This window comes from Toxorhynchites rutilus, chromosome 3 (assembly GCF_029784135.1).
Source record: "Toxorhynchites rutilus septentrionalis strain SRP chromosome 3, ASM2978413v1, whole genome shotgun sequence".
NCBI classification, from domain to species: Eukaryota; Metazoa; Arthropoda; class Insecta; order Diptera; family Culicidae; genus Toxorhynchites; species Toxorhynchites rutilus.
Window position 1 is genome coordinate 153,834,978 of NC_073746.1, and position 21,342 is coordinate 153,856,319.

Here is a 21,342-nt window from a genome sequence, read left to right on the forward strand (position 1 = left end):
TATACCTAATTTGGTTTCGTTTGATTCATTAATTAGAAAGAAACAATTATTGCACCATAGAAACAATTATTGCACCTCAAAACCTCCATATGCCTAATTTGGTTTCATTTGCATGATTAATTCTCGAGAAATGTAGAAATTAGTGTTTCATTTGTATGGCAGACCACCTCCCCCCCTAAGAGAGGAGTAGTATCTAACTACTCATGGCGGAGAGGTTGCACTAGCGCAAGCGGACAACACGCGTGAGAGTGTCGCGCAGCGCGAAAGTCAACAACAACGTGGGGGTGTGCACGCGGTGGGTGGTGCAACGACTCGCGAGAGAATATCAACATCGCCGATTCGTATGGTGTCTATGGTGATCACAGCTAGCAGATCAAAACGCCAGTGACGTCGTCGTCCAGCCGATTTGCGTTTCGGTGGTGGGTATTCGGTGTTCCGTTCAACCAGCGGATGATGTCACCCCGTATGAAATACGCGTCGGAATCGGAACCGACAGCGGCAAGACGCCCGTGCTCGAGAGAACGCCACTGGGTTTCGGTGGAGCAGATGAACGAGAAAAAAAATCAAACATTCTTTAAATAAACAAGAGCCAATTCGTCGCTCGTAGAGAAATCCGACTGCCAGTAACTCGACTCCACTCCGACACGACACTGCTGTGTATCGCAAGTATCGATACGCACGGGAATTTTATATAATATTTCATTTCAGCCAAAGAATGCTAATTGTACTTCCAGAATAGTAGTGAAAACGGTATCCAAATCAGTAATACTCGTCGGTAGATTGATTGGCGGAATAATTAGAAAAGCTCGGTATGAAGTGTGAAGTGACGAAATAGAATAAAAAGAAAACGGAAGAGAACATTAATGTGGAAATAAAGTGAAAAGGTAAAGTGAGAGAATCAAATAGTCAGTAAATGATGAAAAAAATCATCTATTTAAACAAAGGTTGTATGGTAACTAATACAAGCTAACTGGATCGTATCACGATCTGGAGTAATAATAAGCTCTCTGATGACGGGAGAAGCAAAATCATCATTCGTCCCCATATGGCAAATCGGAATCTGAGGATGAATGGTGTGTAGCAGCCGCCCCGCGGGCATCTGTAACCTAGTGAGCGAGAATTGCAATCGCACATAGCTCAGCGACATATTCGTTTATCTCAATTGCACCAAGTTCACAAACATCACGAAACGGAAGCATGGTGAAAAACCGGGTGTGGTGAAAGTGATCAATGGTTTTTTTTCACCTTTCTCTCTTAACGAGAAAAATAATAGTGTCTTTCGAAATGTTTGGTAGTTTGCATTTTGCGATGCAAAACGACTGTGTGCTGTGATTCCTTTCCTGTATGTGTGTTTAGTCTAATAATAAAAGTCTATTTACACCCGTGGATGAGCGGGAAAAATACTCGGTGATATTTTTAAAACACACATCTGTGAAGAGTGAAGTGAATTGATATTGTTGTGGATCCTCCGATGGAACAAAACTGGTGAGAAAAGGTGTATGAAGCTAGAAAATAGAAAGCCGATCTCTGTGATTTCACGCAAACATTACCGAAAAATCGTCGAAACCAAACTTCCTTCTGAGTCACTGTATGAGACAAGCCTAGGAAATAGTTTGCAGCTTCGCATCTTGTCATTGCTAAGAGCACACGCGTTCACAAGAGGGTAACGTAAGATGAAATCGAACAGCAAAACGTTATTAGCGCAACATGAAGGCAGTCAAGTGGTGACAATGTTTCTCGCGGAGTGGTTTCGATTTGTGTATTAGTTGTGGGATGTGTATTATACTATCTGTAGAAAAAAATAGTAAGGTTGCATGATTAATGCGATGAATGCAAACATGTGTGGTTCTCCGCGGAAATAAAAAAAAATCAGCGCGTTAAGTTATTTGACGGCTAAACATATCAGTTGGATTCATCAGAAACATTAGCGAAGCGAAGAACAAAATAGTGTTTCCGAGAAATATAGAGCAGTTCTACGCCACATTCCTAAGTACATTCGATGATCAGTACCTAAGATTATAATTTCTACTGTCATATTTCAATTGCGCCAAACACAAATAAATTAATTTTTTTTCAAAAAATCATTGTTCAAAAGTCAGTTTGATAGTGGATCACATCGGGTGGAAAATGCTACTACGCATATTTTGAAATCTTAAACTCATTTTAACTCATCTACTCCACACAATTACAATGCTTCCAGTAGAAAACTGAGATTTTTTCCACTAAATGTTATATTATTATCCAATTAGTAAAATTGAAGAAAAAAAATTCAAAGGGTTGTATCTAGGACACGACCGCATATTTTCGACGTAGAACTGCGCAATTATATTATGCAATCCACTTGTTTACCACTTCGAATATTATTTTAGAATGCATCGAAATTTTTGTAATAGATTATGTTCTTCGTTACAAATAAATTTGATGAACGTTTGATATGATGCCTATGACTACCAATATATATGAATGAAAGAATTGGCACATTTATTTTGTAGTCCTTGTTAGGGAAACACAGTTCAGTGGGAAAAAATACCCCCGACTTGCATGTTTTGACAAAGCCGATTCCCCCAGATACATTGATTTTGAAGTCCGTGTAAGGAAAACACAGCTCAGTAGGAACAAAAATACCCCCGACTTGCATGTATATTTGCAGAGCGGTTTTCCACAGGTACATCAATTTTGAAGGAAGCCGTAAATCGGGCCTATCAAAACTTGACAGTTAGGGCGTTAAAATAACGCTTGACATTTTACAGTTATTCAATTGTTCATCTCATGAAAAATAGTATTTATTAATTCTGATAGACGCGTAGAAATATGTCATATCAATTGATGCAAACATCTTTCCGATCTGTTAAGAAATGTTCGAGTTATAAGCATTCGAAATAGGGGTAGGGTTAGCCCACAAATCGGCAGAACAAATGGGAAAAAAAGGAAGTTCTTCCAGTTTTCATGAATTTAAACCGTTTAGAGATTAGCGAATTGTAATGTATAGCATATCAAACAAATCTTAGAGAATTTCCGATTCGATTGGTATTCAAATCATGAGAATTCGTTCAAAATGAAAATAGTTATTAACGTTAACTTTATTTCATAAAAAAGGCGACCTGTTTTCTGATTTGGCACCCTTCCTGAATGACGTAGTTTACGTCAAAATACAAAAGATAAAAAATCATAGGGGGTTGTATCTAAGATACGACCGCTTAGGACGTGGGACTATGCATTTGTTTTATTTAATTTGCTTGTTTATCATTTCGGATATTATTTAAAAAGGCAAAGAACTATCATAAATCACTCGTAGGGGAACCGCGCGTAAGACAGACAGTGGGGGAATAATGGACAGGTGGTTGATTTGTATAGTTGCATTATGAATTTCAAATTTCTATTGATGGGAACCCCTTCTACATGCTATTCTATAATATTCAAACCATCGTATGGCAATGAATACTGATCAAAAGTGGAAAAGTGAAACAAAAACCGAAAATCAAACATGATTCCGCGTTTGAATGTAATTTTTGCGGCTTCGATATGAAGCATTTTGAGGGGTTTAATTGCAAAATTGTTTTCGCTGACGGTTATATTTCGGTTTGTGAGTTGAGAGAGAAGTTATATTAGGTATGTACGGAACAGTCAATTCATTCGTGAGTGGTAAATTTAAATTATTAAAATAATTGCCTTGGTAGGGGTTGAAATGGACAGTCACATTCATAATCACATATAATGCATGATGGAAAGTGAAGTGAAGAATATTGAACTCTTTTTTATATTGCTTTCTCTTTTTGTTGTATTTCAGTTACTGGACACACAAACACTGAGAGAGAGAGCGAAATTATTCCTCTCGCGAGCGATAAACTTCTACGCTTCGTATATTTTTAACCTGTCCATATTCCCCCCACTACATGTCACAACACATTTTTATAAAACATTTGGCCAATTATTTCGAAAACCAGTATGTTGAAGAAACTGTTTTTAAGTTTTCGATAACATGAGTTTCCAAAGATAGAATTGAAGTTCTTCTTAACATGTCCGTCTTACCCCCATTTCTCCTAATGAAAAATCGTCGGTCAGCCTGAAAAAGTCATTACCCTTAGCCTTGTAGAAGCATATCTCTTTGTGAGAACAATATACGCACCGGTCAGATGTCGCCATTTTATTCTTTATTTCAATGCACACATTGCACTGAATATTCATCGTGATCCCGGCGGTCTTTTCTACATTTGACCCACACACTCGGCCACATGCGTTTAAATATTTGTTCCATCAGCACTCACCGTTATTCCACATTCCTTAACCACTTCACCTGATCCCCTGATCGCGAATGTCACTTCACGATGCAAACGAAAAAAAATCATTTTTCTTGTGAGCCGGCGATATTGGCCCAACTTGATTTTTCACTACATACGTCGAAAACACTATGATTGCGCCTGATTTTCCACGGCTCGGCTCGATGTGTTGAATGCAAATGCAATGCATCTGACCACAGCGAGTGAAACATTCGTTCGCGTCCACAGCTCGAGGGAAGACGAAGATATACACTATACACTCTGTATATAAGACCACCCTGATTCTATATCGTTGCAACACAAACAGTTAAAATTTCAACAAGATACATTCATACATTGTTGAATGCTTAGAATAAAGTATATTTAACCCTTTCCCGTACAACATCGTGTCTCACTCATGGGTACTTGAATAATATAGGGCGTTCAAAAGAGTTGTTTGTTTCTTTATGAGATAGTGTAAGATGAGGGGCTTTAATCTTTTAAGCCCTCCTTATGTAAAGATTTTTTACCAAAACTTGACAAATTGTCACCCAAGTAGCATTTAAATTAAAATATTGCTTTATTTGCATCAGCGATTTTTAAGGTATTCGAAGCTGTTCTAGCCATTCCCCGCTTATCCCGGTCAAAGAGCTTCGATTCAGCGCTCAGCGCTTGCACACACACATATGAAAATCATGCATTGTATGGTAGTCACCAACACCTACACACTAGAATATAAATTGAAGCATTGTTTGTTTATAATGACACAAAGCAGCAAGATCATCACCTGGTCTTAAAGAAGTTGGACAGAGTGTATAGAAATTTTTGATCAAGTCAAATTTAGAGGATCTACTTTTGTTCCACTCATAACTGAATCTAATCTAATATTAGCCTCTTGGTCCGAGATCCTAGTGTCAAAAGAACGATCAAAGGTCATCCTCAGTGTACGATTTTGGACACTTGGAGTTTGTTCCTGTGAGTCTGAGCACATGACCTCCACATCACAACTGCATAAAGGAAGGCAGGAGGGATGATTTGATTGTAGACGGTCAATTTGTTTACCTTTGAGAGACGGGATCGTCGACAGATCAGAGGGTACAGAGATCAAACCAAAGCGGAACACGTATTCAATTTCTTTGCCACGTGTTAATGGAACAGGAGTTTCTCATCTATCACTAGCCCCAAATATGTTACTTCAGCGGAACATTCAACCCTTGTGCCATTCATCACCACAATGCAAGATGGAGGAGGTTTAAGCTTGGGAGACGTTCTTTACAGGTACATTATTGTTTAAATTTGGGAGGCATTGATTTTGATTTTCCACATGTTAGCATAACGAACAAAGGCGTCATTGAAGCCTGTTTGTAATTTCACGAAACATCCGCCCCTTGACGGCAATTGCGGTGTCATTTACGAACAGAAAACACGTGCAACCATCTCCCAGGGGAGGAGTGTCGGAGGTGTAAAGGCTGTAAAGCAAAGGGCCCAGCAGACTCCCCTACGGGACCCCTGCCTGGATGGAGAATGTGTTTGACAAACGGCCATTCAACGATAACCTGAACGACCTTTGCTAAAGGTAACACCGGATGATTTTCACGGGATAAATTGGAATGTTAAAGGAAACAGTCTGGTCTGGTCTGGAGCGATCATTCAAGTTTTGTACGGTGTGCTCGAAACTGTTGTTTCGGAGAGAGATCATTCTGGAAGCAATCGGCTTGTTCAGATCGTCCATCTCTTCCTTTCTGCCGAGATCCCCGGTCCTCTGAAACTGACGTCTACACACATTTTGTAAGCGGATTAATAGTTGAGCGTGAGAGTCAAGAGCAACAAACTTACCACTCACAGGAACACGTCGCCACGCCACATCAGCCACGGTAATGGCGTATTGAAGTCCTTTTAGTGATTGGTCGATGTTCTCCACTAAATGCAGCGGCGGGTTCTCCTCGATGTTCACCGTCCATCCAAACGCCAGCCAGTTGACGTGATGGTAGTCCTTTCAAAGGCAGATGACTGGAACAATGTTGACCCCAACTTGAGCAACCACTGTCAGTTGATCGGAGCTGAGCTCGTTGAGCGCCACCGGTTTGGTCAACATGATGTTCGAAAGGAAGATGTCCAAAGTAGATGGATTTCCCGCTAGTGAGGTGAAGGTCGGCTCGTCCGAGAACTGTACGCATACTGCCCATCAGTCTTCCATGTTTCACAAAAAACACTGCGTCCGGGATAAACATGTCCACGCTGCTGTTCGCAGTTTTTTGTTTGAACACAAACATGATTTTTTCGTACCTATGTTTGAAAATGTAACATGTTTGTATTCGTAGTATGTGTGGACATGTTTAATCCCAATTTCACATGATGTTCGAACATGGTGTACAGTTTCTCTTGCATTTTCACCCCAAGCACAGGCAGTGTTGTCAATTATCTGAATGACATGATCATTTTACAGTCGATAGATTATTATTTTCTGCATCCAATCGTGTAAGTAACTCAATTTTGAAAAAAATGACGCTTGGTTCGTTTAGGCAGTACCCCGACCATATGAAAATCATGCAATGTATGGTAGTCACTAATACCTACACACTAGAATATAAATTGAAGCATTGTTTGTTTACAATGACACAAAACAGCAAGATTATCACCTGGTCTTATAGAAGTTGGACAGAGTGTATACAATTTTTTTATCAAGTCATATTCAGACGATCTACTTTTGTTTCATTCATAATTGAATCTATTTTTTGGATATTAGGCTCTTTTTTTCTATATTATAGTGACCTTCAACACATTTCGGCTGGTTCGTCACTTTTTCTTCCATTTTTGGAAGAATGTCGGGAGTGAGAATTGAACTCGTGATCTCTGCATGAGAGGTATGGATGTTACCACTACGCCAGATCGCCTCCCATATTAGACTCTTGGTAGAGATCCGAGATTCTAGTGTCAAAAGGACGATCAAAGATCATCCTCAGTGTACGGTTTTGCGCCACTTGGAGTTTGTTCCTGTGAGTCTGAGCACATGACCGCCACACCACAACTGCATAAAGGAAAGCAGGAGCTATGATTTGATTGCAGACGGCCAATTTGCTTACCTTTGACAGACGGGATCGTCAACAGGTCAGAGGGTACAGAGATCGTACCAAAGCGGAACACCTATTCAAATTATTCTACACGTGCTGATGGAACAGGAGTTTTCCATCTATCACTAGCCCAAAATTTGTTACTTCAGCGGAACACTCAACCCTTGTGCCATTCATCACCACAACGCAAGATGGAGGAGGTTTAAGCTTGGGAGACTATATATGCAGGATTTTGATTTTCCACATGTTAGCATAACCAACAAAGGCGTCAAAGCATCGTTGAAGCCTGTTTGTAATTTCACGAGGCATCCGCCCCATGACGGCAATTGCGGTGTCATTTACGAACAGAAAACACGTGCAACCATCTCCCAGGGGAGGAGTGTCGGAGGTGTAAAGGCTGTAAAGCAAAGGGCCCAGCAGACTCCCCTGCGGGACCCCTGCCTGGATGGAGAATGTGTTTGACAAACGGCCATTCAACGATAACCTGAACGACCTTTGCTAAAGGTAACACCGGATAATTTTCACGGGATAAATTGGAATGTTAAAGGAAACAGTCTGGTCTGGTCTGTAGCGATCATCCAAGTTTTGTACGGTGTGCTCGAAACTGTTGTTTCGGAGAGAGATCATTCTGGAAGCAATCTGCTTGTTTAGATCGTCCATCTCTTCCTTTCTGCCGAGACCCCCGGTCCTCTGAAACTGACGTCTACACACATTTTGTAAGCGGATTAATAGTTGAGCGTGAGAGTCAAGAGCAACAAACTTACCACTCACAGGAACACGTCGCCACGCCACATCAGCCACGGTAATGGCGTATTGAAGTCCTTTTAGTGATTGGTCGATGTTCTCCACTAAATGCAGCGGCGGGTTCTCCTCGATGTTCTGATTCACCGTCCATTGTACTAAAAGTACTAAAATTGAATAGAGCGTGGCGGAGATATTTAGATTCCCGCAACAAATTTTGATTACAATATTTCTATAATTTTAATCGAATATAAAGTACCAGAATTATTCAGCAGTGACATGTTAGGCGTGACGCTAACCACTCGACCACGGGAGCAACAATTTTGGCTGGATTCTCGAATACAAATGGCCAATACTGCTTGTTCGCGACGAACGCGATCCGAGCTGGCCGTGAAAAAGAGGAGAAGAAAGGATGATGCAATCGCATGCACACATAGCATATGTAGTGCAGTGTATGTGTAGCTTTTAGTTTTTTCCTTCATTCAGTTTGTGAGAACATCGAGAAATTAATGTTGTGTTTTAGTTTTGTTTTAGAAATTTCTCTGCTGGTTCTGCTGTGTGCCGCCGAAGGTTGCATCTAAAACTAATTTTTGGATATTTATTTATTTGACCAGCATTTGTACGACGTCGCCCGCTGTGCAGTCGGTTCCCCAGACTTTAATTGCCAACATGCACGCAAAAAAAATCTCATAGAAAGCTTCTGTCTATTTAGAGAATGTTTTCTTTGCACGAAACCAAGGATTATTTAATCAGACTTGCAAAATGTACATGAACTCATTGCCTCTTAGTTCGTGCAACTTTTGTAATGCGAACTAAATTTCAAGTTCGTTTCTGTGAAAAAGTATTCTACGAAGAAATGTTTTGGGATGAATAATTTCTTTCCGTGTATGAAAAGAAACGAAACGAAAGCAATGAATACTGCGACTTCGGGTGATATGTTTGTACATGATGTTCTTGAATTATAAACATCGTTTTTTTTTCACATGTTTATGTTTGTGTATCATTGTTCGTGTTTGGGGTAGACATTCAACACTAGTGAAAATCATGTTCGAATTCAAACAAAAACATGGAATTTTCACATCGCGTGGACATGTGTAAGTGTTTTTCGGAAGACTGCTGCCCATATGCAATATTTCATTCTAGATTTATTTGTGGCATTATGTTGGTACTCATGTCTCTCACTTATGCTGACGAGTACGGTTATTTTGAATGTTCAGTTGGTTTTGACAACTGAGTTGGTTCATCTTCGATGTATGCCTACTGCCTACCTATGAAGAAATCCCTTCGTAGTGCTGAAGCAAAATCGGCTATGGCTATGGAAATGCCTAATGGAATGGGATAGAGTGGACCACTCTCTACAGGAGCTGTTCTAAAAGTATCATGATTTTTGTATAGCCACGGGTTACTTATATCCGATTTCAGTTGTTGACATGCTCAGGCTTACGGCACGCTTTGCGTCGGTTACATCTTTTCGACCCTCCGAGAACATTTTTTCGAACTCCGGTAAACGTTGTTTCGCTCCAAGGTAGGTTCACCAGATGTCACAATCAACATTCGGAATGTGTTCGCGCACTTTATTTTGTTTTTCACACAAAATTTGATATAGATTCTTTGATCCATTTTTCAATGGGCAAAAAGCGAAGATGAACCAAAATACGTGTAAGAAATGCAGTTGTCAAAAATTAACTGAACATTCAAAATAGCCGTACTTATCAGCATAGGTGAGAAACTTGAGTACCAACCTGCGTTGCCACATTTTAATCTGTACCAGAGGGATTAAAAATCTTTCTCATCTATATTTTTTCGTCCAAAAATCTGTACCATCGAAAATATTCGTTGTAGAAATTTAGTATGAAAAAATACTCATTTATTTACTAAAAATACTATATTTACATTTGCAAGTCCTTTGTGTATTTTATAATGCTTATACATAGTTTTTTTGAATCTAGATCGCGTACTATTATGAATTATTTTTTTTAAATCGCTCCAAGCGATACTGCGGCGTAAAAGTCGCCATGTACCTTAATTTTGCTTTGTTGTAAGAAATTTCAAACGCGGAGAAAATCTGTACCAATCTGTACTTTTCGACGAAAATCTGAACTCTGTACCGCACAGAATCTGTACCAAAAATAACGAGAAAATCTGTACCTTCCTAGATAGATTTGTACGTGTGGCAACACTGGTACCAACAAAAAAAATTAGATTCGAATATACGTAACTCACGTAAATTCGAAAATCGCGATACTTTTTGAACAGACCTTGTATTACAATCAGTAACAGTATTCTGGGATCGATACCAGGTGTCTTGGCCAGAAGCCAGACCAGAAAAATTACATTGAGACCATTCCGAATTATGCATGAATCTTTTCACTGTTGTATGACCATTTCAAACACTTTCGAGGCTTTTTACAAAGAAAATCCGTCCTTGACGCAGGCTGCTCTTTCAAGCTCCTTAATCTTCCAACGTTGTCTGTCCATCCTTTTTTTTTTAGATTTTAAAAAAAGCCACAAACAAATAGTGTTTTAGAAAATCTTCTGTAATTTTGCAAATATTGTAGCAAGTTCTAACATTAGTAGGTAAACTTTTAGCATAGTATATTCCCTAAACTCCTGTGAATGTTTCATATTGATACGCTCAGCCGTTTTATTTAGCAGATCGATCAAAGTTAGTTATTTCGTTATATTTCGTTATATTTAGTTATATTTCGTTTTCCGCAAAATATTCCAAAACTTTAAGTTAAAATGCGTTGATATTCCACGAAGATAGGCGTGGTACAAAAATTACATAACGATAAAAGAGCGGTATTTGAAGACTATTGACTTCATCAAAATTGTAGAAGTGCTGGTCAACCATGCAGTGTTGCATCGATTGAAATAGGTAGTAATCTGACGGAGCAATGTCTGGAGAATACGGCGGGTGGGATATGACCTCCCATTTCAGTGTATCCAAGTATGTTTTGACCGGTTTCTCGACATGCGACCGAGCATTGTCGTACTGCAAAATAACTTTATCGTGTCTTTGCTCGTATTGTGGTAGTTTTTCTTCAGTGCACAGCTCAAACGCATCAATTGTCATCGGTAGAGGTCTCCCATAATGATTTCATTCGGTTTCAGCAGCTCATAGTACATCACACCCAGCTGGTCCCACCAAATATATTCGGCGCGGCCGTCGATGTTGATGTATGGTCGTTACGATTGTCGTAATGTACCTACTATTCATCCCCAATAACGACTCGATGCAAAAAAAACCCTTTCTTTTATGCCGTTGGAGCAGCTGTTCGCACGTGGAAAAACCGCGCTCGACGTCTCGTGGCTTCAATTCATGCGGCACCCAATGTTCTATCTTTCGGATCATTCCCATTGTTTTTAAACGATATGGATACGGTTTGCTGAGCTACCCTAAGTGTATCAGCAAGTTCTTGTTGCGTTTGTGACGGATCTTGATCGAGTAAAGCCTCCAATTTTTCATCTTCAAACTTTTTTGGCGGTCCGGGACGTTCTTCGTCTTCCAAGTCAAAATTACCACTTTTAAACCGTGTAAACCGCGTCTGACACGTTCGCTCAGTTGCATGCTCACCATAAACTACCACCAAAATGAGTTGACTTTCCGTCTTTTTTATTAATATTGAAGTTATGAAGTAACACTCCCCGCAAAAACACTCTCATTGGTACGAAATTCGACATATTCGAAGTGGCAAAAAACGCAACTTTTTTACATATACTGAAAAAGACACGCAATGCCAGTAGCTTTCCAACGAATATCTCGAAATTTGATTCTCTGGAATAATAATCAAGTTACGCCATCTGTTGTAAAACCGAAGAAACTTACCGGTACACCTAATAATTATGTGCTGGCTTGATAATTTCGAATTCAGGCAGCTTGCACACCCTTTTAAAATCGAGCCCATGGGAAAATGCGTTCGAAGAACAGTGTCTTCCTGAACGAACTGCAACACACTTTGGACCACTGTATTCGTGTTCAACCTGCAACTGCTTCAGTATGTCCAAGGTGCCCTAGGTTTATTTTGCATCCTGCGATAACAAACGAAGTAAGCCTATGTTTATCAGCCATGACCAAATCAGATTCACGCGATATTCGAGATGCATTAAATGGTGCCCGCCTACTGGTTGCTGTTAGGTCCATTACAACACGTGCTTTATCACCTCGGCTCAGGAAACACACCTCATATGGTTCAGGATCGAAGCTAGCTGCTCAAGTATATAGGGGCGCGTGAATTTATTTAGGAATGGAAAGGAAAATTTGTTACATAAAGATTACGGCTGGCCCCGCTCCTCCTCATGTCACATTAAATAACCAATTGAAATGATATATCTACATTTACATTCTAACAGAAATATATCTAGAAATATCGAAGAGGGAAGTTCTGAGATATAAAACTTTTCCATAACAAATTAAATTTTTGAGATAGTTTTCTAAAATGAATTTTTTGATCTAAATGTCATTGATTATCAGAAAAAAGGATTTGAATTAAACAGCTGGACCAACAGCTACGATTTCGAAACAAAATTTCAAATGGAACATTTACGCAGTTCATTTATTTCCTCGGTATTATTTGAAAAAAAAAAAGAAGAAAAATTATTCATTATTCATTATTCATTATTAGAATAAATAAGAGCTGATGAAGTGAGGGGGTTGAAAAAAAAGTTGTGCCATGGCGTACACGATTCCAGCCCTTCTGGCAATCTGAAACAAAAAAAAATCGAACAGATTCTGAATCAGTAAAGATGCCGCTATCGTATGAACCTCGGACAAGTCAAAAACATGTTTTTTAACAAAATGGTGTCCGTTTGAAAAACAAAATGCGGTTTAAAACGTTTTTTCTTAAGTTTCCCGATTTTTTTTATAATAGTGAAATTTAAAAAAATATCATTTTTTAGAAATGCATAGAGAGATGCATACAGATTGTATCCATATGAATTCAACATGAATCGGTTCAGTTGAAAACTTGAGATATCGTGTACGCCAGTTTGAAAAATAGGTTTGCGTTTGAAGTTCAGTGTTATGGCTGTACCAGGTTGGATATACCACTAAAATGGCGCTAACTCGGTAAATAATAGAATATTCGATAAGTCCTTTCTAGGATATATTCTGGAATGCTTGAACTACAGAATTGTGAAGGAAAACAATTTAAATTTTTTTCAAATTTCTAGATTTGAATGTCTTAAAAAAGTGATACAAAACATCCAGTACTATACCTAATCGCCAATCTTTGCAAATCCTAAGGACAATATTGAGTGTATAATATTAATTACCCAACTCGACTAATTCAGACGGACATACCAACAAATATTGGGGCGAAAGAATGTCATAGGTTTTTAAATTAGAGTAGAGAAATTGAGAAATTCTCCGTCGTCTACCGACGTCGCAGTGCACATCAACACGAGAACGACTTGGAAGTAAAATATATTAGTTAATTCAAGAGCAATATTGCATTGCCAGAAAATTGCAAATGATGATGAGTAACGGTTTTCATCGCATGATCGTAATCAAAATATATACGATATCTTAGTGTTTATGTGATAGATTCTGCAGTATTATTCATTTCATGCGGGCAGATTCACTGACTATCTTGACGAACAACTAAAATCTTCTGATAAAAAAATACATTCATCAGTTCTGGATCAATCCAACATCAGACATCTTTCAGGTGAGTCCGCCAATCATCGTTCGTGCATCATAACGTAGATTGGAAATATAATGCCCGACGGTCACATCAAGTCTGTTCCGCCACTATGACTCAAGTTCATTGAAAATCATCGACTGGCGACATGCTGGGAAATACGCGCTCGCGAAAGTTATAGATTACCTCATACACATGGTCGATCAACTAGACTCGAGCGTTTGAGTGCCAACTCGTACGAAAAATCGAACTAATGCACAAATGAGGGGGTGTATGCATCTACGAGTATCAACAACAGCCGCCGAAAAAGTTTTCTGTTGCAACGAGTTTTAGCTGTGAAGTAAACAGCTTTTTTGAACACATCATTCATCTTTGTTTGTAAATATTATTCTCAACCGCCCCACAGTTCAATTAGCAACCGGAACAATGATGTAATTTGGGGGTTACAAATATCGTTTGAATTAAATTATAGGTAATATCATGATTGAACTGATAGGTATTGAGTATACATTGAATCTGACCATTCACCCTTGTGTCCTACTCAGCAGCAAATCAAGATCCGATGGATAGAATGCAATTACGCCAGAAATTTTGCAGAGATAAACGAAATTTTAAATGTCGTTGATCTAAGATAGGCACATAATTGCAGAATTTTCTTATTCCTCTGTCTTGTGCCATAATATTCGTGCGGAGTAGCGCGGTCTTAGCGATTTTGACGTAGAAGATGGAAAAGCCTCGTTTTTCCGGCATGAAATTCAAAAGCGACCGGGAGAATGGATCAAGTTATAGCCAGCGATAGACGATACATTCAATGACATCTTTACTTATCTTTCTTTTATGCTGACAATCGATGTAAGATATCATGTCAAATAAATATAGCACGTTTCATCCAGAAGACGCGGTTAAGTCAACCTAGTGAGACAGTTGTCATCAACTATTAACTAAATCTAATCCCTAAATAATCGGATCGATTTTTTTTTATTTCACAGAGAGAACGAATCTGATACCGATACAAACCAAACGCACAAAACTTAATCGAAAGCACGCCTAACACGTAATCGCCGATGGCTGATTACAACGAAAAAAAGAACTTTAAAATGCAAGACACCTACATCTCGCCAGGAATTTCAAGGGAGCGTAGTTTCATTAGAACTCCTAGCCAGCAGGTAATAGATATGGTAATTATTTCATATGCATTGTTGCTAGTCTTGTGCCAATAACTAATTTGTTTCTCTTTGCTTGTTTCCGTTTCGGAGTTCGCATTTGGTGGAAGTATCCTATTTGTATATCAATACTTCGTCCCAGTGTCATATTTGGCATAGCGATTCACGTTTCAACTTTATCGTCCCCACAGAATGCCAACAAGAGACGCAGTCTGGCCTTCAGCCAGAGTCAGGCCATGCAGCATGCCCAGCAACAGCAGCAGCAACATATGCGGGGTAAGCCACCGATGGAAATATATCGGCCACCAAGTAATACTAGCTACTAACAGTAACCTTGATAAAGAATGTAACTTTTACCACCGTAGATGTGCGCCTGGATGGACTTCCGAATCAAAACAACAAGCTCAACGTCCACGCACCGGAGTTCCAGGTGAACATGTTGAATGACAATCGTATCCCACTGCAAAGCGCAAGGCAAGTTTACCATTTGGTGGCTAGCTGAAACAACCAATTTCATAACCTTCCACGTTGTGTTGCAGGTCCCTCAACATTTACAGTAGTTCTCTGCAGCACTCAAAGTCAAACGCTAGCATGCCACTGAATTTACACTCTCGAGCGCATCAACTGCAACTGGGCAACATCGGCAGTCCTCAGCGGGGACCGATTATGATGTCTAATCACCCGATGCAACATGTTGGTGTGCAACTTCAGTCGTCTCATATGCCCCTGGTCAACTCACCATCCAGCGGAAATATTTTACACGTGAGTATGGGATGAATCGTGCAGCAGAGTACAGTTATTCTTGCGGACACAAACTATGTGAAGCTCGTTTCACTTGAAATTTGAACACACTGTGATGCGATTACTGTAGCGCTTCTAGTGGTCGTTTCTGATATGTTTTGACAACATACTATTCAGGAAATTTATCATCTTTCAGGGAAGAAGGTTGTGTTATGAGCCATTCAGTTTCAAAAAATTATGTTGTATAAATCCGTAGGCTTTTCTGAGCTCACGAGTGTTTTCGTATTTTGCTATAAATTGAATAAAAATCACCATTTCGCGTAAATAAACAAACCCATTGAATACTTTTCTATCGAATGGCTTTATTTACAGCCATTCCATGCCAAACCGATATAGTGATTCTAAAATTTTTGCTAAAATTGATAGTTTTGTTTCTTATCGCGAACCTTTTTCTTCTTGAATGGCGTTAACGTTTCCTGTGGAACTTTTGCCGTCTCAACGTATGCATTAACTAGCGTCATTTATTAATACTTAGTTGAGATTTCTTAAGCCAAATAACACGCCTTGAATGTATTCCGAGGGGCAAGCTCTTGAATACGCGTGACCACAGTGCATGTCGAAAGAAATTTCTCTGACGAAAAAATCCCACGGCCAGAACGGGAATTGAACCCGAACACCCGGCATGATAATGTGAGACGCTAACCACTCGGCTACGGGTGCACCTCGCGAACCATTAGATCCGTATTTTTTTTTTATATTTCCATTATGGTGCCCATTTCCATTTTAGGAGGGCCCGATAATCCGAGAAACTTTTTCCACTTTTTTCCAAAAATGACTTTTTCTTTAAAATTCATTACTTTTGAACTACTGAACCGATTCAAATGATCTATACATCAAATTAAAGGCAATTAACTAGTCTTTTTTGAATATAACATTCGTAAAAAATTTGGATTTTGTTTTCGTGATTATTGATTATATGTTAATTTTGCTGTTTTCATGGTTTTGGACTAGAGGATGCTATATTTTTAAATATTTTTTCTTGAAAGTTGAGCTTTTTTTACATAAAATTTGCAAACATCAGAGGTTATGGTGGTTATATATTGCTAACTTTAGTTCAACCATTTTATCTATCCGAACGTTTATCCGAATTTTACTTCGTGTTCTTGTATAATTCAAATTATGTTATGTTTGATGGCATCATTTTTTAAATTTTATCTAAATTTGACTATTATTTTATCAACAAATTTATAGGAAATCATCTGGATAGATTTTTATGTCTTCAAACTAAAACTTCCAAAACTTGATAATGTCAGATTACGGAAGATTATTTTAATAAAAAAAATTAGTCGTTATACATACTTACAATTTTTTATGCAAACGTTACAATGTACAAAAGGTATTGTATCCGTTGATGAAACAATAAAAACTTTAATTCTTCAATTCTGCGACAATACAGCAGCCCTAACTAACAATTCGGCTGAAAAGTTCATAAGGTTGACGTCTAGATGGCGCCTCTTGCAAAAATCACAGAGCACCGTCTTTCAATGGATACGTGTTAGAATTTGATGGCAATCGGTCGATTGGTTCGTGAGTTACAGCCAGGGCTCTGCATAGTCATAGTCAACTGAGTATAGTCAACAGACCAGGGCCCGAAAGCTTCGAATGTGAAAAATGAGGACCGACTCTACTCTCAGTAGCTTCGCTTTGACTAGAACTGCTTCGGCAGTCGCCGGCAACAAAAAGTGACTTGACTATAAAATGAATTGACTAGCGTTGAATAGCGAGGATGACTGGTGAACTAGTCCAGTCAGTGGTTATTATAACTGACTCGACTAATGAATACAAATCTGCCTCTTCATTCAACTGACTTCAATCCACACTTCCATTTCCTCCTGACACTAATTCATACCAGTGTACGCAATATTATTTTTACGTTTATGTAAAGAGAAACGAAAACATGATTTCTGATGCAAAAAAGAAGCTACCCCATCAATGGACGGTTTATTGTCTACCCATCGTGAACTCAAACCAACGAACTTAGATATTTAACAAGTATGCTATAAAGGTCCTCGCGTTAGTATTGGTTAGTATTAGGCGTGCAAAATAGCGCACACACAGCACGCTATTTTATACGTGTGAGTAATTTTCGTGTACGATACAAAAAAATCTAGCAAAAATCTGCAAAAATGGTTACAAATTAATTATTCAAAGTATTGCCCATCGTTAGTCACGTCACTTTTTTACTTCATTAAAATTGAAGAATGGCCATGTTGCACCCATCGGAAAAGGTAGTAATCGGACGGAGCAATGTCTGGAGGATACGGCAGGTGGGATAGGACCTCCCATTTCAGTGTTTCCAAGTATGTTTTGACCGGTTTCGCGACATGCGGCCGAGCATTGTCGGGCTGCAAAATAACTTTATCGTGTCTTTGCTCGTATTGTGGCCGTTTTTCCTTCAGTGCACGGTCCAAACGCATCAATTATCGTCGGTTGAGGTCCCCCGTAATGGTTTCATTCGGTTCTAGCAGCTCATAATACACCACACCCAGCTAGTCCCACCAAACAGACAGCATAACCTTCTGGCCGTGAATATTCCGGGCGACCGTCGATGTTGGGGCTGAGGTATCCACACATTGCCCGACGTTTAGGATTATTGTAATGGATCCACTTTTAATCGCCAGTAACGATTCGATGCAAAAAAAACCTTTCTTTTATACCGTTGGAGCAGTTGTTCGCAGCTGAAAAAAAACGGCGTTCGACGTCTCGTGGCTTCAATTTATACGGCACCCAATGTCCTATCTTTTGGATCATTCCCATTGTTTTTAAACGATCGGATATGGTTTGCTGAGCTACTGCAAGTTCTTGTTGCGTTTGTGACGGATCTTGATCGAGTAAAGCCTCCAATTCTTCATCTTCAATTTTTTTTGGCTGTCCGGAACGTTCTTCGTCTTTCAAGTTAGAATTGCCACTTTTGAACCGTGGAAACCAATTCTGGTATAGTGCTGTACATGCTGCAGACATGGAAATGTATCAACAGAGTGCCCAAGAATTACACAAATAAAAATTGATTATTTCGTCATAACCAAATCGGATAATTATTTTTGAAATGTTTTCTTGAAAGTGTAACAAAAACAATTTATTCTGAAAAATGAAAAAAAAACGATGTTGCTTACGTTCGGCTTTTGTATCGTTCACAGTCTGGACCAAGAGTAAAATTCGCCCCGGAACCTACAATACACGATAACAGCAGTTTCCAAGCACAGAACACCAACATCAACAACAACTCTCTGTCGGCAATGCTTCAGAACAATCAAAACAACAACAGCAATAACAACCCAATGAATATCACACCTTTGCAGCGCTCGAAATCCCTTTCATCCGCCGATACGTTGACACGTGGTCTAGCTGGCCTCGGTCTCGCCGTCGGACCGGATGCAAACGACATCGGCCAGTTTTCGCCCGATATACAAGCCATCGTCAACAAGGCATCCGAGGATCCTAATCAGCTGAACGCACGATGTCTGATGGAATTGGCAACGCAGCTGATGCAACGTGCAGTAGACGGGCGGCGGTAACAATTCTTCACATAAGATATTTGAAAAGAAACGCACTGCATAAGAGTTTTACCTTAAATTCCAGATTCGCACTTCCCATCTCAAGACTTTGCATTTCGATCATCGCTAAGGAAAAGAAGGAAACATTTTTGGAAGCCTTACTGAATACGTGCCGTCAGTGGTACCAAGAACGTGATAAGGTATTTTTTGTATTGAGTAGGTGTTGTGCAATTTTTCTTGATCATTACAGCCCCTGTAATCATTCCACAGGTGCTGGGCCCACCAATGAACGTTAAGAATCCATCACGTCCACGTTTCACCGCCTTTATGGCATTTCTCACCGAAATGTTCTGCCAGCTGAAGCGCCGTCAGCTGCAGCTTCGTACGGAGTGTGATGGCGTTCCGCCACCTATGGTTCTGTTGACCTTATTGGGCAAATGTTGCGAGGATTGCGTTAAACCACCAGTTCGGTCACTCTCTGAGGTAATAAAGCGTCATTCGTTCATACTTGCCTGTATGTCCACATGTTCCCGCCATTTCCAGATTGAATGTTTGTTCTTTGTGTTGACCTGCATAGGCCGCGATCTGGAAACCCATCTGCCTCAGCAACTGGAAACCCTTCTAGCCGCTGTTCGGGATGCATTCCTCAACTCATCTGCATCGGCCCCAGCCATACGTCGCACGTTGCTGCAGTTAATTGAATTGCAAGCCTCTAGATGGCAGCTGCCCGGGAACACTGTACTGTATTACTATCCCTCCTCGAAATAAGCAGCTCCTAGAACAAGAGAACTACTGCATTGCAATTCTTGCAAATTAAGTATTCTCGAATTTGATGGACTGCCAGTCTGGTTGGCTTACCCACGAAGTTTTCTACCATGATTTGACGTATCATCACCACCAACAACAACTACGCAACTACTACCAGTACCACTCAAGGTGTTGGAGAACGGAGAACTTTTGTCGAACAAAACTGAAAACGAACGCTTTATCGAACGGTAGAGAGAACGAAACACACTGGAAGTGAAGCTACATAGCAAACGACACGATCAGACTACATTCCATCAAAGAAACACTAACAATGAACGCAAGGAAAGAAGTTATCTATTGCCATATTACTCATCTCTACATGAAGGACTTTTGTTGTTTTTTTTCAGTTTTTGTACTGCTTATATTACGAACTTCTGAGAATTAGATTGTTAAGATTTGAAAAAACGAAATTTCACAAGATTGTGTTAAACTAGAACGAGTCAATTGATACATTTATTAAAAAATATCATAGACCTTTTTTTATTATACGAGAGGTAACAAACTAGTCATGTTTACATTATACTGTTTAGGGAAGAAATGTCCAATGCTTACACGCATACTTTAGGAGAGAACCAAAAACATATAAGAGCAAACCGACTGACTAACATCCTCTGGTTTTACCACTATGCCTATCCTCATTACGAATAATCAACCAGTGCACCCTAACTCTTATGTCACGTATCATTGCACTGAATGATAATTAAGCTCTGATTAATTTATTTAACTTATTATAAATGCATGGTTCATTTTAATATTAATATGTTGAAAACGGTAAAATGCGGAAGATATGAATGGTTATGATGATGATGGCGGTAAACCGATGTTTTTAAATTCAATTTCGAGAAAAAAATTAACTGTGACGGAATTTGTCTGTGCTAGGATAATCACTAATCCCCTGGTACTGGAAAGCAAACGAGGTGTTGCTTTTTGGGCTCTGTAGCAGTCATTCATATTTTAGCGAATTTTGTGCAGAAATTTATCATAAGGAAGAGAAGAAGAGAGACAACAAATAATCAGTCCCATTATCAATACAGACAGGCGCCCTTTTTTTACATTTTCAAGATGACTTCCAAGAGGTTACAGCTAAGCCGTATTGCCTCGAACGTTTGAAACATATCACCTGAGAGCAGTGATGGGAAAAATAGCTTCTAATGATCGAGTAAAATGCGTAAAAAAATGCTGCGTAAAATGAAAATCTAAACACTGAACATGAAGAAAAAAATAAAGGATTTCGAATGCTTTTACCTGGATCGGAAATATATATACGCATCTATCACAATGAATTAGGATCCATTTTTCAAGTATTTAAATTTTTCTAAATAATTGAAATACTTGGATAGCGCATCTAAGAAATGCTTGACAGGTGT

At 39.3% G+C, this 21,342-nt stretch overlaps 1 protein-coding gene across 7 annotated transcripts; it reads left to right on the forward strand.

Moving 5' to 3' along the window:
* The first annotated feature begins 589 nt into the window (after positions 1-589).
* On the forward strand, positions 590-21,010 carry LOC129780549 (uncharacterized). 7 transcript variants are annotated; one of them, XM_055788927.1, is made up of 9 exons: positions 590-884; positions 14,700-14,876; positions 15,065-15,182; positions 15,239-15,347; positions 15,413-15,635; positions 18,812-19,185; positions 19,254-19,368; positions 19,439-19,651; positions 19,712-21,010. In XM_055788927.1, the coding sequence occupies exons 2-9, from the start codon at positions 14,775-14,777 to the stop codon at positions 19,934-19,936; spliced, it is 1,479 nt and encodes a 492-aa protein (XP_055644902.1). In that variant the 5' UTR covers positions 590-884; positions 14,700-14,774; the 3' UTR covers positions 19,937-21,010. The 7 variants fall into 7 exon arrangements, with proteins under 7 accessions (XP_055644902.1, XP_055644904.1, XP_055644905.1 ...); XM_055788929.1 differs by having other exon boundaries at positions 591-884; positions 15,065-15,149; XM_055788925.1 differs by having other exon boundaries at positions 595-884; positions 14,700-14,888.
* Positions 21,011-21,342: the final 332 nt, after the last annotated feature.

What these genes read in the sequence shown, in the direction of transcription:
- LOC129780549 (XM_055788925.1), top strand. Translation starts at nt 14,775, where the DNA reads ATGGCTGATTACAACGAAAAAAAGAACTTTAAAATGCAAGACACCTAC. An exon ending in GGAAATATATCGGCCACCAA is followed by an intron (nt 15,183 to 15,238) that starts GTAATACTAGCT and finishes TTACCACCGTAG; the next exon opens with ATGTGCGCCTGGATGGACTT. An exon ending in CGTGCAGTAGACGGGCGGCG is followed by an intron (nt 19,186 to 19,253) that starts GTAACAATTCTT and finishes CTTAAATTCCAG; the next exon opens with ATTCGCACTTCCCATCTCAA.